This window comes from Aegilops tauschii, chromosome 1, assembly GCF_002575655.3.
Source record: "Aegilops tauschii subsp. strangulata cultivar AL8/78 chromosome 1, Aet v6.0, whole genome shotgun sequence".
Lineage (NCBI taxonomy): Eukaryota > Viridiplantae > Streptophyta > Magnoliopsida > Poales > Poaceae > Aegilops > Aegilops tauschii.
In genome coordinates, this window is record NC_053035.3 from 72,995,239 (window position 1) to 73,012,464 (window position 17,226).

The 17,226-nt window shown below is 48.1% G+C and overlaps 1 protein-coding gene and 1 pseudogene across 1 annotated transcript in view; one reads left to right on the forward strand and one right to left on the reverse strand.

The window, feature by feature from the left end:
• Positions 1–11,408: 11,408 nt before the first annotated feature.
• Positions 11,409–13,462, reverse strand: LOC109767323 (uncharacterized; annotated as a pseudogene).
• Positions 13,463–15,129: 1,667 nt separating this feature from the next.
• Positions 15,130–17,226, forward strand: part of LOC141027650 (uncharacterized) — a 51,551-nt gene continuing 49,454 nt past the window's right edge. The window contains exon 1 of the mRNA XM_073504798.1: positions 15,130–15,201. Within this exon, the coding sequence (XP_073360899.1) occupies positions 15,130–15,201 (72 nt within the window). The remainder of the gene's footprint in view (positions 15,202–17,226) is intronic.

The following is a 17,226-nucleotide window of genomic DNA, read 5'->3' on the forward strand; positions in this document are numbered from 1 at the left end:
AAGCATAAGGATTGCAACCCATAGTTCCACGATAACCTTACAACTTAAAGTACTAATAAAACTTAATAATAGTAGCATAACGATTATAACTTAAAAAACTAATACGATAGATCTATAGCAAGCTAGATAGATCGGGGGGCACCAAACGCGGGTTCTTCTTCGGGTTCTTGTTCTCCTCCTCCTCCGGGGCCACCTCGCTCCTCCGGGCGCCGCCCTTCACTCCTCCCCGTTGTTGATGGGGTACGGAAGCGTGTGCATAACGCCGTTGTTGGGGAAGATGCCGTTGAAGTCGGTGAAGATATTGTAGGTTGTGAAAACTATGAACTCACAACCAACCCAATACGCTCGCCCGAGGAGATGGAAAGCATCGAAAGGGTTAGTGAACGTGGCGAGGAGCCCAACCACAACACCGTTGTGGTTGACCTCCTCAAGATGGTACATCCGAGGAGAGCCGCGGGGGAGGTGGCGGAAGCCGGCCGCAAGGAAGAACTCCTTTAACTCCCTTGCACCCCTCCACCTCGAGATCGCCCAAACCCTAAGGGTTCTCTCTACATACACTCCGGCCGGGTAGAGCCTTTTCGGCACGGTTGGGGGGAAGCAGTAGGTGGGGGCGTTGTACTGCATGGTGGCGGGGTGGCTGGAGAGCTCGATCGGGTTTGATGGAGAAGAAGGAAGAAGGAGGGCAGAGGAGGCAGAGGATGGGGTGTGGATGAGGAGGGAGAGGAAGACGATAGTGCCCGGCTTAAATAGCCCAAGTGCGACGTGGTTTCACCCCGTAGAATTAATGGCAGGCGGCGTTTGGTGGCGCCCCATGAAAGTGTGTACACGAGCGTGGGAAACGGGCTGCGATCCTTCTGTGCCACCGGTCGCAGGTCAAGCGGGACGGGCTCACGCACGCGTCTGTGCCATCGTGGGTCAAGGGGACATGCCTGCCCCGGGTTCTCTGCATGTGCCGCCCGTGCATTCATGCCGTAGCCCATTAATTTGCCCATCTTGCTAGGACCTGGCTAGAGGGCAACGTTCGGTCGATGGGAGACGTGACAATAATGGACGCCTTCATTTTCCCATCTTGTAACGGGCAGCACGCCGTTTGAACTGCATCGATACCCACATCGATACCCCATGCCAGTATTGTGTCCTCAAAGAGGAGCACGCCATGTACAGCGGGTACCCATGTACAGCACGCCATGCAGCGTTGGCTTTTTGGTTGTCTTCATCGGGCTGCTGCATTGTGGCCGCGTGCATGCTTTGATGCAACGCTGCATCGGTTCTAATGGTAGGCATGCGACAGCTTACTGCGTCGATAGGGGTGGCGGAGCAGGGCTACGTCGAGGGCATGCATGCAACGCACGGGCGCAGTTCTGTGGGTGGGCATGCATGCTGCGGGTAGGCACGGGCACGGATGCAACGATGGAAAGGGCACTGCGTAGGCTTGGTCCATGCACCGCGTCAACTCTTGCCGTTGGATTAAAATGAACGGTCCTGATGCCCCAACGAGAGAGGCTGATCCAAACCCCACTGATTCAACCAATCAGCGCGTCTCATGCGGATCGATGCACACTGTAGCTAACCCTAGCGCCTGATCTCAACCGTCCACGCACAACGATCGACGACCCGGTAGTGTGCGGGGTTTTGAGGGGTTTTGACTGATTAGGGTTGAGCATAACAAATTCAAAAAAAATCAAAAAAAAATTGCGCACATAGTCTTATTATGTCGTATAGTAACGAGAAAAAAATATAAATATGGTTTACATACATTTTTATGGAAAATCCTTCACAAAATTGTCATTCCTCGAACAATGTAGTATGGAGTTCAAGGGAGAGAGTAGTGGGCACCCGAGAGTAGGTGGGGTTTTGAAAATGAAAAGTGTGAAAACCTCACCAAAACTTTATTTTGGATTGACTAAGAAAGATCTTAACTTACTTTTCTCATTTTCATGTTTTAAACTTGTTTTATATATAATTTTCTATTAAACCTTGTTTTTTCAAAAAGAAAAGAAAATAATAGAAAATTAATTCAATAAATAGTGAGACTTTAGATTTACACTATATAGGTAGAATAGATGTGTAGAAAAATTATTTGGCTGGTTGAGACAAGGTGCCAAAAAAACTTGCTTAAATATGAGGCCGTTTACCCTACCTTTGGAGGTCATTTGAGACACACTTTTCATGACTATGAGTTCAACTTACCAAAAGGGCTCGGAATGAACAGCAAGCAAACATATTTCAGTTGAGGTACTTTAGATAGCATTAAAACATCAATACCCCATCCCTAATTCAAATTTGAGCCCAAATTTGTATTTAAATTTGAATTTTGTTTGGCTAGTTTAGACTAGGTACCAACAAACAAGTTCGAATAGAAATACGGGGATACATAGTGACTACCAGTACGCACCAAGTTACAAATATTATTACATGCCTCAAATTTTCAAACTGTTCTCTGTTCTACCTCTTCCTACCACGTCGTGTGCCCTTCTTCGCCTTAGCACTTCTTGTTTTTGGTTCTACTACACACACAAGTTCACTGATCATCTTGGTTTTCTTCACTGGTCTTTTCAACACCTCGCCAACACCCTCGTGATCAGTGTCTTCAGTCTCAATGTTGACAGCAGTTTCAGTTTCTTCGGTGTGTACCTCAACATGGGTTTCTTCAGTCTGAACCTCGACACGCTCAGGTTCAGTTTCAACCTCGAGAGCAGTTTCTTCAGTCTGAATGTTGACTGCAATTTCAGTTTCTTCGGTGTGCACCTCCACATCAGTTTCTTCAGTCTGAATGTTGACTGCAGCAGGATTTTCTTCAGTCTGCTCAGGCTCAGGCACACTTCTCTTCTTTCTACCGCCATTGACTCTTGCTTTTTTTGTTGGCCAACACTGTTCAACAACAAGGGGCTGACTTGCTCGCTTCCTCCTGGCCATTGGGAAAATGTTATAGATATAGTAATTGGAAAAAAGCACCAAATCAAAACACAGACAAATAAACAAGAACATACTTTGGCTTATCAGGAGTGTAACAGCATTTGACCGATCCCACTCTGTGCCCAAGTTCCTGGCACAACTTGCATATGTTTTTGTTACCTTTTTGGGCCCTTTTTGGCTTTCCATCTTTCTTTCCCTTCTTACCACTCCCACTTTCTCAAACCATGCCTTGAATCTACTCTGTTTAGGCCTGCCAGCCTTTCTTTTCGTCAAGGGAGGACACATGGAAAATTCAATGTCCACTTCAGGCCACTGAGACTGATCTGTAAGTGCTGGAATTGGAGTAGCATATGCAGCTTTGAATCTTGCTACCGAATAATATTCATGCAAATATGGGTGCATGTTTATCTTCGGTTGGGATGCTAAGAAGAGAATGGCATGCTCACATGGTTTACCAGTGTGTTGCCACTCGAGGCAAGTGCAATCATGCAATTTAGTGTTAACAACATGTCTCCTTCCAGTTTTGTTATCTCGAACTTCAGCACCCCAAGGTGAAGATTTTTCAACAAACAAATGTGAAAGACATCTGCTTCTATTGACCACCTGTTGTACCACTGTTGGAAGCTTATCACCTTGCAGACAATCACCTATCCTTCTTCTCAATTCCCACAACCGCATGAGCATGATCCCGATTTGGTCAACCATGTCATGCACAGGCAAATCTTTTAACTCCTTCACCTTGTTGTTGAAACTCTCTGCCAAATTGTTGTTGATGTGGTCACACTTGATGGCAGTGTTGAATGCTGACCTGTACCATAACAAAGAATGGTAGGTGTTCAGCCATGGACCAAACTCATCACATGCTGCAATTATCTTATCAAGATGATATGTGTGTGTCTGTCTAGTGTAAGATCTTGCTGATGGCCACATGCGCCCAAATTCTTCTCCTCTAATTTTTTTGATCAAATTCATCCACAAATGACTGAAGCACTCCCTCTGCTCAGCATGTGGGAAAACATTTTTCACTGAATTTTCAAGCCCCTTACATGCATCTGTGTGTATAGCCAAAGGTGACACTGCTCCTAGGCATCTTTTCAACTGGATCATGAACCATGTCCTTGAAGCCTTTGTTTCTGACTGAAACAAGCCAACAGCAATAGGAAACATCCAGTTGTGTCCATCTAGAGCATTGCATGCTGCCAACTGGCCATTCCACTTGCCTGTCAAAAATGAAGAGTCTATGCTCAAATATGGACGGCACCCTGCTTTGAACCCATCGATGCAAGGCTTCAAAGCCATAAAAAACTTGGAGAACTTGACTTCACCTTCAGCTGATACCTCTGTATCTATCTCCACAACACTGTCAGGTGACCTCTTTTCCACCTCTGCTTTGAAGTTGTAAAGCATCCTAAATGTATTTTCCCAATCACCATATAAATTTTTCATTGTCCTTTGTTTTGCCTTCCACACTGTGGTATATTTCAGTTTAATGGGGTACATCTTTTCCAAGTCTAATTTGAGTTTCTTGGCAGTAGTGTTTGGTGTTTTGGCTAAAATTGGGGTGATCTTTTCTGCAACCCAAAGTTGTGATGTCATGGTTGATACTCTCTGTGAACTTGTAATACAAGTATGTTCATTGGGGATTTGGTTAACCCTGACAGTACTTCCATCAGGTTGCAGTCTAGCAGATATGTACCACTTGCAAGGGTTCACACTACCATCAAATCCTCTGCACCTCGCATAAAACTTCTTTCTATCAGTCCAAACAGTCTTGGCATCAAACTCATGTTTCACTGCATAAGTCTTGAAACACATCCTAAACTCCTTCGTGCTTGGGAACAACTTGCCTACTTCAATGACAGGGTTTTCTTTGTCATACACATGCACCAGCTCATCATCATGTGCATCATCTACTTCATCTGCAGCTTGTTCAATCAATTGTCCATCTACTTCTTCATCAGCATTAGCAGGCAAACTAGATTTGCCCCTCTCCTGCTTATCTCTGTCATCGACTGGAATGCCAAAAAGTTTGGCCATCTCAATGTCAGGCATTGGTGCAATGACCAAATCAGTAGGCTCATCTAATTCAACTACATTCCAATCAACAGTTGCTGCAGTTTCAGTTTCAGTTCCAGTCACCTGTCCCTCTTCGGCTATTACTGTAAGTTCAGTACACATGGGAATCAATGGCCTCTGTGTAGCCCAATCATCATCTACCATCTATGCAGCCAATTGTGATGGCACATATCCAACCTTCGAAAAAATGTTCAGATCAACGAGCTCAGCAAAAAAATTAGCCAGTTTGCTTGTCCAGCCGTTTTGCCAATCGATTTCTTCAACAATCTGTTCACCATCTTCTATTCTCACATACTCTCCTTTCCAATCATCAAACCGCAACAGAGATACTTCTTGCTCTGGACCCGAAATAATATTCTCCCCAATTTTTTCCACCCATTTCTTCACTGCCGTCTCTCCCATGTTCTGTAGAACTTGTGGATCAATCTCTGTAAACTCAACCTCCCATTTAACAATTGTGTCTCTCTCAATGTTCTGTATGCTACCATCAACTAATTTTGCCTTTGATGGAAAGAAATTGACTGTCAATTCGAAGGTCCGAGCGGCAGCATCCCTCTGTCAGTGGCGGACAGCGTGAGCCCGTGAGAAAGAGCAGACGAGGCCCTAATTGCATGCAAAATTGGATCGGAGAGAGGCGCATTACCTATTCGAAGTTGAATCTGGCGGCTCCATCTCAGTATGCCCACGGGCTCCCCTCACAACCTATCGATTCAACAAGCGAAAACAGAGGAAACGAGTTGAGATCTACGGGCCCGAGAGAGGAACGGGAGGGCGACTAGGGTTTGAATTCACTCACCATTTTCTGAGGACGAAGGCTCCGCCGCCGTTGAGAACGAGGGCTCCGCCGTCGCCACCGAGAACGCAAGATCCGCCGCCACCGGAGAAGAAGGGGGGCAGAGTGGCGGGCCCGGCACGGTCGGGCGGAAGGGCACGGTCAGCTGTTTTGAGGAACAATTAAGTTGGACCCACATGTCCTAACATAAACGGGCGGGCTTGGTTGACGACCAATTTAACACCCCATGTGGCCCTGGGCTATTTACACGCTCAAATGTGTCGCATCACAGCCATTCATTCCAACAACGTCGCACTCCTTCCAATTCACATCAAAAACGTCGCACAGGAGCTATTGACCCATTATACCACATGTAGCCCGATAACTACAAAATTAACCATGTTGATAACTATAGTACATCTAGCCCGATAACAAAATAATAACCATGTTGATAACTATAGTAAATCTAGCCCGATAACTACATAGTAACCATGTTGGTAACTATAGTACATCTAGCCCGATTTTTTTTTGAAAAGGGGGGATTCCCCGGCCTCTGCATCAGGTGGATGCATACGGCCACTTAGATAAATAAAATAGGTTCAACAATGTCGAAAAGTCGTAAAAGAAACTACGTCGAGCTCACAAAGACCTCGTCACAAAAAAAGGCCATATAGCCACAACCGGCTGGCAGAAAAATAGGTATGGAAACTAATTGCCTATCCTATTACATGACCGCCATCCAAACCGGTTGAATATATCCCGCGCTACCATCTCCCACCGGGCAGATCCAGTAACCAAACGCTCCCCGGCCTCCGTCGGAGTGAGTAGGGACCACATACGGATCAACGCCGTAGCACGGAATACAACCTGCAAAAAATGAATAGTAGTTATTCTGTTAAAAACCAAATCATTTCTGCAGTTCCAAATTGCCCATAACAACGCACAAACTCCTACACGAATGTGTCTAGCTGTACCGGACTCTATCCCATCCAGCCACGTTCCAAATAACGACCCGACCGAACTCGGAGGAGTAATGTTAAAAGCAATTTGCACTGAGCGCCACAAAATTCTTGCCAACGGGCACTCAAAGAATAGATGCTTAATGGTTTCATCCCGATCACAGAAACTACACCTAGTAGATCCTGTCCAATTGCGCTTAACCAAGTTGTCCTTTGTTAGAATGACCTGTTTATGGACAAACCACATAAACACTTTGATTTTCAAAGGAACTTTGACTTTCCAAACATGTTTGGATTTAGGAATGACACTCGAGTTAATAACATCGATGTACATCGATTTAACGGTAAAATGTCCAGACCTAGTAAGCTTCCAACATAACTGATCGGGCTGATGTCGTAGCTGAACCTCCATCAGTCTACGCACCAGATGAAGCCAAGCTTCCCATCTATTACCAACAAGCACCCTCCTAAACTGAATATTAAGGGGGGTGGCCTGCATAACCGTTGCCACAAGCGCATCACGTCTATGCACAATACGATAGAGAGTTGGGTATTGTAGTGCCAAAGGAGTCTCACCAAGCCAGGTGTCCTCTCAGAAGCGAGTATCGTTACCATCGCCGACTATGAACTTTGTTCTATTAAAGAAGGCTGTCTTAACTCTCATAAGCCCCTTCCAAAATGGCGAATCAGTTGGTCTCATTGTCACATGTGACAAAGTTTTGGATTGCAAATACTTGTTACGAAGTATCTGTGCCCAAGTCACATCAGTCCCGTCTGATAACTTATTTAGCCACTTACTAAGCAGGCATCTGTTCTTTACCTCAAGATTCTCGATACCCAACCCCCCTGATCCTTGGGACGACAAATAATATCCCACTTTGCGAGTCTATACTTTCTTTTTAGATCATCACTCTGCCAAAAAAATCTTGACCGATAAAAGTCCAGCCTTTTCCTAACCCCAACTGGAACCTCAAAGAAAGATAGTAGGAACATCGGCAAACTTGTAAGCACCGAATTAATAAGAATCAACCGGCCTCCATAAGACAGAAGTTTGCCCTTCCAGCAACTAAGTTTCTTTTCGAACCGGTCTTCGATACATTTCCACTCTTTGTTCGTGAGCTTACGATGATGTATGGATATACCTAGGTAAGTAAAAGGTAAAGCCCCTAATTCACAACCAAACAATTGCCTATAAGCCTCTTGTTCCTCCTTGGCTCTACCAAAGCAGAACAACTTGCTTTTATGAAAGTTAATCTTTAAACCGGACAATTGTTCAAATAAACACAACACCAGCTTCATGTTTCTCGCTTTTGCCAAGTCATGCTCCATGAAAATGATTGTATCATCAGCGTACTGCAAAATGGACACACCCCCATCAATTAGGTTGGGCACCAAGCCACCTACTTGACCGGCGTTCTTTGCCCTGCCTATAAGAATGGCCAACATATCGACTACAATCTTGAACAAAATAGGGGACATTGGATCTCCTTGCCTCAGGCCTTTGTGTGTCTGAAAATAATGACCTATATCATCATTGACTTTAATTCCAACACTACCTTTTTGCGTAAAGGATTCTACCTGGCGTCGCCAGGCCTCATCAAAACCCTTCATACGTAAAGCCTGTTGAAGGAAAGGCCATTTGACTTTGTCATACGCTTTTTCGAAATCCACTTTGAAAACCACCCCATCCAGCTTTTTCGTGTGGATTTCATGGAGCGTTTCATGTAGGACCACAACACCCTCGAGAATATTCCTGTCCGGCATGAAGGCCGTTTGGGTAGGCTGCACAACAGCATGCGCGATCTGTGAGAGCCTATTGGTCCCGACCTTGGTGAAAATTTTGAAGCTAACATTAAGAAGACAGGTTGGCCTGAATTGCTCAATTCTCACAGCCTCTGTTTTCTTAGGGAGAAGGGTGATCGTTCCAAAGTTTAGCTGGAAAAGATGAAGCTGCCCAGCAAACAGATCATTGAACAAAGGCAACAAATCTCCTTTAATGATAAACCAGCATTTCTTATAGAACTCCGCTGGAAATCCATCTGGGCCAGGCGCTTTGTTAGTTTCCATTTGTGAGACGGCATCAAATACCTCTAGCCCGATAACCACATAATAACCATGTTGGTAACTATAACGCATAATAACCATGTTATGGGATGGAAGATCTTGTCCACTCTTCAAAAGTTTGGTAGGGAAGAGGATGGATGTTGTAGATTCCTAATCTACTTAACTCCTACCAAATCAAGTGCAAACTGAAGCATTTTTCAGAAATCAGATGATTGATTGAACACTCTTTTTTATGATCTAAGATTATTTCATACGAATCCTCGTCGTTGCGTGCTTATGAAATGATAAATAAAACAAATAAGAAAGAAATAGGGAGACAAGGACGTGATGGAGATTCCTTAAAGAACAAAGAAAAAGAAAACATCAGGGAATGGTCAAAAAACTGCGATAGGATTGCTTTTGCAAAACAATTAGTACTGCTAGGATGGTTATTATGTGTTACACGTTAGCTGCTAGGTGAGGGTTCGAATCACAAATTTAGCATCAGTTTTTTTACTATAAAAATCCTTGTAAACAAAGCCTACCAATAGATTTAGCGCACAGAAAAAAAAGATGGTGGATCTTCCAATCCAGAGACAAAGTCGAGGCGTTCAATGTCAATGTATCCAGAAATCTTCCCTCTAAACGCGCCACCAAGTTAGCAACTCTCAGATTTTTAATCTTAAACAAAGAGCCTCTACGCATTAAAAACGAAACCTCGGCACTTTTGAACATTGAAAGCTGGGCGGGATGGTTGGTGTGGTGTTGTATCTACAGAAGGTCAGAAGTTCGATTCCCATCGTAAACCTTTCCTTTTTCTCGCTCCGAACATGCGTTACACTTTAGGCGTGCTGGCGACCCTACGATCTAAATCCAACGATCGGACGTTCGATTCCCATCCTCACCCTTTCCTTTTTCTCGCTCCGAACATGCGTTACACTTTAGGCGTGCGGGCGACCCTACGATCCAAATCCACGACGCGTGGGTCGTTCGGATCTGTTAGCGAATTTCCAGTCGACCTGGCGACCCTACGATCCAAATCCAACGATCGGACGTTCGATTCCCATCCTCACCCTTTCCTTTTTCTCGCTCCGAACATGTGTTACACTTTAGGCGTGCTGGCGACCCTACGATCCAAATCCAACGACGCGTGGGTTGTTCGGATCTGTTAGCGAATTTCCAGTCGACCTGGCGACCCTACGATCCAAATCCAACGACGCGCGGGTCGTTCGGATCTGTTAGCGAATTTCCAGTCGACTGAAAAATAGCTTTCTCGTTTCTTTTAAGCACTGTACCACTGAAACTAAAAATGTCTTGTTGTTGGCCTGGGACAATCTTGGTAAAAGGAGGCATGGTGCACCATGTTGAGTTCTTGTGAGGCACTGTGGAGGGCTGGACAACGTACATGCACATCATACATGTGACATGTTGAGTTCTTTTGAGATGGAAACCGTGTTAGTGTAAAAAACGACAGCTTTTGAAAACTCATTAGAGCATGTATGTATCAAACTCTAGCGCGTGTCACGGACCAGTTTAGTCCCCGCCTAGCTAGCTTCACACTCTGCTGCACGCCATCCACTGCAAGCAAAGCATCAATTTTTGCACTGGAATGGATCTGCATGCATGAAGCCATGACCACCAAAGCAATCACGTAAGTAGTAAAAAGACAGGACTGCATCAACAGAGACGGAGACGATGGAGACGTGATCGAGGGTAGTGGCCCTACCTCAGACCCATACGTGAAGCTTCCCGGAAACAGGGACCGGCTGAGGCATGGCTAGCCTGTCGAGAGTCGATCGAAAGCTCGATCGATTGGGCTGACGTGCTTGTCATCGGTGCCGTCAATGATAAGATTAAGAAAAATAATGCTGTTTTTTTTACAAAAGTGTTGGTACACTTCGATTGAGTGGAAACTTGACCAATGGAATTAATAACGACACAAATAACAATTGCTATAGTAAATACCCCGCCCTTCTATTCTTTTTTCTTTTGGAGAAACACATATATATTTTTTCATACTTATACCAATTACAGTACACTGACTTGGGTTTTAAATTCAAGAAAAATACAAAGTAATTTCTATGACTAAGAATTAAAATGAAATATCTTGAAAACACATTTTTAACGGTATCAATCGCTGCTACTAAAAGAAATGCTCCAAAGACTTCGGCAAGGTCATTCTTCACTGGACAAAATCTGAGAAGATGCAAAAAAGAAAAGGGGTGGATGGAGTGCACGTGAAAGTCTAGTCCCACCTTGCCCCGGGGCAAATAAGTCTGAACTTCTCAATTTGTTTAAATTTGTTTAGCATTGTGAGTATACCATAGTTCAACCTATAGCAATAATAATATTTCCTTCATGGAAATCGTCAAGCATAGCTTTTAGATCTCATTTAATTATATTCCAAAATCTTTGATAAACTCAATTGGAAAACCATCAGGTCCAAGGCTTGGCCAGGTATTGTTTTGGCCGTGAGCCCTAAACCCCTGGTCCTCCCGTCCGAGACCACGACACATTCTTCTTCTCATGTCCAAGAAAAAGTCTCACACAGTTTGAGCAAAATTTGTCAAGCTTAAACAATTGTACTAGCTAGCTACTACCCAGCACTCCCACTCGCAGTTTCAAAGACCCCCACACATACATAATTGATAATCCCAAGCATGCATATATCCGGTGCAGTGATAATCATACATAAACTTACGACGGTACAGTGATAATCAGACATAAACTTAACGACTACAGCAACTTGCTACTACTAAGCTACTGTACTACTTAAGTCAAATCTTTTCTTTCTTTTTTTGCGCTGGAAAGTCAAATCTTCTTCAAGTTGCTACCACCGTGGAGTCGTGGACAGGATGCAGCTAGCTAGGCAGGGTTGCTGGAATTGGCTCCGTCTTGACAGGCTGCAGCAGCTGCATGCCGGTGTGACGGCCGCTCGTACTCAGTCGAGGTGGACCTTGTGGACGACCTCGTGGTGGTGGTTCTTGCACACCATGTAGACCACCGGCTGTGCCACCAGCGTGAACAGCACCACCGCGCTGAGAGCCACCGCCGTCGCCGCCCCGTAGGCCAGGAACCCGAGGCTGGGGCCCAGCGCGTCGTCCACCGCCAGAACCGGGAAGGCCACCAGCACGGCGAAGATGCAGCCGTCGAGCGTGACGAAGACGCCGGCGGCCGCCCAGAACTCGCCGGCGAGGAGCGCGCGGCTCTTGCGCAGGGCGCCGAGGAGCATGGTGTCCTCGAGAAGGGACACCACGCAGGCCAGCTGGCACACCACGGCGACGTAGGCCGCGCCGGCGAGGCACGCGGCCCATCCCAGCAGCTGCATCGGCAGCATGATCTTGTCCGGAGCGCCCAGCAGCTCCTGGGGATGGAACAAGGCGGAGACGAAGAGGGAGGTGCAGATCACAAGAAATGGGCCTGCGGCGAGGAGGAACTTGCAGAGGAGCCGCGCGAGCGGGACCGTGGGGAACCCCCTGACGACGCGATCGGCGGCGCGGAGGTCGCCCCCGGTGCAGTAGAGGGAGGCGACGCAGAAGACGTAGGCGGCGGTGCAGAGGAGCATGAGCAGGAGGACAAGGCCGGTGGAGACGGCCACGAAGAGGAAGAAGGCGAGCCGGTCCGTGACGAGGCGGAGGAGGCTGGGGCCGTCGTGGTGGAGGTCGGAGAGGACGCGGGAGCGGAGGATGTGGATGGCGGCGGAGGTGGCGAGCAAGAGCGCGGAGAGCAGCGGGGGAACCAGGTTGACAAAGTCGGGGGGCATGGCGCGGCGGATCACACGGCAGGTCTCCCGGCAGACGCCGGCGAGGCCGAGGCCCCCGAGAGCCTGCTAGTCGGGCGTCCACTCCATGGATCGATCGAGCGAGCACGGAGGGTGGTTTCGAGAAGGAAAGTGCGCTGCTGAAGTGAAGGGGAGAGGACGGGCAGACTGGGGGGGGAGCAGAGGAAGGGGAATGAACATCGAAATGCTCGCCTGTTGCCTGTTGGTGGCTGTTTTTTTTTTCGGGGATTAGTGAGAGAGAGAGTTCACGGGCGAGTGCATTGGGACTTAATGTATGGAATTATGTGGCCTTATTCACCCACGCGAGCACAAGCGCCGGAGAGGAGCTCAAGGCGCTCCCCACTGGTTTCCATGGTAATGGGTAGGGTATGGGCGGGTACAACCCTTTTCTGCCCAAATCCATACCCACAAAAACATTCTATATCCATTCATTTCAAGATCCATGGGCACAAATTGACACCCATATCCATACTCATCGGGTATCCCATACTCAATGGGTATCCGATGGGTACAGTATATAGCATTTACATGTTGAGAAATTATAGAAATGAGTCTAAAATTCAAGTGATGATTGGTGATCAGTTTAGCATCGACGTTGCCTCCTGCGATATGGGCCTATTAGAGGTGGAAAGGGAGTACAATAAGTGGTTGGTAGAAGGCCGACACAAAGGAGGCGGCCATGAGAACTAGGGTATATTGCTCCGAGTGTTGGGCAAGAGTCCGTTGCCGATTAGTCAAGATTTCATTATTTCGATGAGTCACATAGGTTGGAGGAGGAGTGGTGATCTATAAGTTGCGATCCTATGACTATGGCCGGTTTATGGAATAAGGGATTGAGGGTTTGGCCATAGAAGTTACTTTTTTCTGGGTATCCACTGGGTTACCCATGGGCACAATTTCTTACCCATGCCCTATCCATATATTTTGCGGGTATGGATACCCATACCCATGGGTATCAAATCTTGCCAAGTCTTACCCATGCCCACTATTTTAGGGTAGGGTACCCGCGGGTACCCATACCCATGGGCAAAACTGCCATCCCTATTTCCTCGGGCCAACTCCACCGCGCGACCCCAAACGGACGTCCGGTTTGGCCAGATTTTGTCCCTTTGAGGCGTCGATGGGTTCGCCCGTGCCCGCGTTTATCCGATGGGTCGTGGGTGCGCCCAACACGCGGCCGCACCCCAAAACATGTTCGGGATGGACGTGAATAAAAAAATATAAAAACTAGAATGAAATGACTAAAAAAGTAAATAAACGCATTAAAAAACATAAAACATATATAGGGGTCACGGCCACAAAACGGCCCAGTTTCTCAGTCCTCTTAAACAGCCCAGTTTAATAATTAACATAAAAACAAAATAAAAAACGCCTCCCGCGCGCTCCTGCCGCGCCCGTCGATGTCGTGGTCGTCGCCGTCTTCACTGGCCGCCGGTGTCGTCGTCGTCGCTGACGAGGTCCACGTAGGCCAGCGGCGTCCAGAGGTGGGCCGGCGGTGCGTGGTAGACGGGGGCGGCGGGCTGGACGGCGGGAGGTGCCTGCACCACCTCCTCCCGTGGCGACGGCTCCCGCTCCGGTGACCGCGGCGTCGTGGGGCACCAGTTCACGCCCACGGCATCGGCCATCTCCGGGGCCGTGCACGACTAGGCCCACCCCTGGCCCACCAGGGCCGGGTGGAACGCGGCCACCGGCGGCTCCTCCACCACCTCCTCCTTCGCCACCATCTCCAGCTCGGGGATGGCGACCTCGCCGGCGGCGGAGCGGTCCAGCATCTCCTCGAGGCCCTCCCAGTGGCGCTCATCTTGCGTGCGCATGGAGTCCTCCATGACGCGCGCAACGAGACGGGCCTCCTCTTCCTCCGTCATGCGAGGAGGTGGTGGTGGCGATGGAGATGGCGACGGCGTGGGCGTGACGCCGCGCACCCGCCTACGCCCGCGCTCCTGGGGAGCAGGCGCTGCGCACTCCCGACGTGGCCGCCACGGACCCGTCGACGTGCCGGCGAAGAACGACGCGCGCCTGGTGTCGTGCTCATCACGAAACCAGGTGTCCCAGAGCCCGGAGTCGGGGCCGTGCCTGGGGTCGTAGAAGAGGTCGTTGGGAGGAGGCGGCGGGGGTGCTCGATCTCCTCGTCGCGCGCACGGCCGCTCGTCAGGACCGGCGGGATCGGGACCCGGTCGGCGGAGAGGTGCCAGTTATTGGGGAGATGGACGTCGCTCCAGGGGAGCGGCGTCCTCGTATCCCAATAACGGCGGCACACTGACGCGCGAATGTAATGCCGGTCGCGCTCGCCGGCAGACGTGGGCGCGATGGAGAACGCGGGCGGCGCGGGGGCCCGGCGTGGTGGCGATGGCGACGCGGGCTCCTCCTTCTTCACTGAGCCGCGGCGGCGTCCCGACGAGGAGCCAGCCTCGCGGTCGTGCTTGCCTTTTCGGCCGTAGTTCCATAGCCCCATGGCTGCGGGCGGCCGTCCGGCGAGTTCTTGGCTAGGGTTTGGGACTGGCGCTGTCAAGTTTCGAGAAGGCCGCGGGGTGGCGTGGGGCAGTGTGGACGACGACCGGTCCACGGTTCCCACTTAAAGAAGGATGGCGACCTTTCGATGTGCGGATGACAGGTGGGGCCGTCCGCTCATGCGCATTGATGTCGACGAGTGGGAGGTAGGTGGCCGCCTGCCACGCGGTCCCAGCGCGGACAAGGCGCGCGTCCGTTTGGTATCTGCCGCGACCCAAACCCGGCGCAAGTTTGCGCTCAAAATGAATCGGCCCGGACACAAGATGGACAAGATGGGCGCGCACTGGGCCGCCTCATTTGTCCCTTTTACCTCAAACCGACAGGGCCGGACAGGATGGGTCGCGCGACGGAGTTGGCCTCATGTAGCTGGTCTATCTTCTCAGAGGCTCTCTTGCACCGCTGCATGCACCGGAATGGAACGGCATGGGCTCAGGGGCACATGGCACCATAAAGCTTGCCTCTGCGACGTGCACCATAAATAAAGCTTTGCTCCGGCGCGGAATGGAAACATGGTGTGGAGACAGCTCGATCGTAACATGCATCTTTGATTCTTACACCAGAGATGCATTCATGCACACATACACCACCATGATACACACCCACACTTCCGCGAGCATCGATCACCTATCTCTATCTGTCTTCGTCACGTAAATGTTATTCGTCTGCGTTACATTTTCCAACTCCAAAAACGAGCACTTGGGATGGAGAATCCCTCGGTCTACTATCTCCGTCCTGGTTTATTAGTCCCCTACGTATTTTATATCAAATTTTGATTAGAGATTTAACTAACAAAATATTAATGCATGTCACTAAAAATTATATCGATGGATTCATATTTGAACATAGTTTTTAGTTATATTATTTTTTACGATATGCATTAACATTTTATTGGTTAAATTAAAAAATTTGGCACAAAATATGAAGGGAACCAATAAATCAAGACGGAGGTAGTAATTAAACAGGCTGCAATTAATGGTTAGTGTAGGTTGGTGTAGTAGGGAAAAAAAAGGAGTACTCTAGGTAGCACGAGTCACCAACTCGCCCTGTGCCCTTCGTATTGTTGACACCACCTTTTCCTACTAGAGCATGCATATTTCCGTATAACCTACGAACTGTAGCAACGGTGCATATTTAGGGAGAACAATTATACCTTGAAATTTAGTGAGGGATCATTTTATAATGCTACCACCGTAATAAGCAAAATAAGATGCATAAAAGATAAACATCACATGCAATCAAAATATTCGATATGATATGGTCATCATCATCTTGTGCCTTTGATCTCCATCTCCAAAGCACCGTCATGATTTCCATCGTCACCGGCTTGACACGTTGATCTTCATAGTAGGATCGTTGTCGTCTCGCCAACTTTTGCTTCTACGACTATCGCACCGCTTAGTGGTAAAGTAAAGCAATTACATGGCGATTGCATTTCATACAATAAAGCGACAACCATAAGGCTCCTGCCAGTTGCCGATAACTTTTACAAAACATGATCATCTCATACAACAATTTATATCTCATCACGTCTTGACCATATCACATCGCAATATATACGCCCTGCAAAAACATGTTAAACGTCCTCTACTTTGTTGTTGCAAGTTTTACGTGGCTGCTATGGGCTTCTAGCAAGAACCGTTCTTACCTACGCATCAAAACCACAACGATTTTTCGTGAAGTGTGTTATTTTAACCTTCAACAAGGACCGGCCGTAGTCAAACTCGATTCAACTAAAGTTGGAGAAACAGACACCCGCCAGCCACCTGTGTGCGAAGCACGTCTGTAGAACCAGTCTCATGAATGCGGTCATGTAATGTCGGTCCGGGACGCTTCATCCAACAATACCGCCGAATTAAAGTAAGACATTGGTGGTAAGCAGTATGACTATTATCGCCCACAACTCTTTGTGTTCTACTCGTGCATATATCATCTACGCATAGACCTGGCTCTGATGCCCCCGTTGGGGAACGCAGTAATTTAAAAATTTTCCTACGATCACGCAAGATCTATTTAGGAGATGCATAGCAACGAGATGGGAGAGTGTGTCCACGTACCCTCATAGACCGAAAGCGGAAGCGTTTAATAACGCGGTTGATGTAGTCGAACGTCTTCACGATCCAACCGATCGAAGTACCGAATGTACGGCACCTCCGTGTTCAGCACACGTTCAG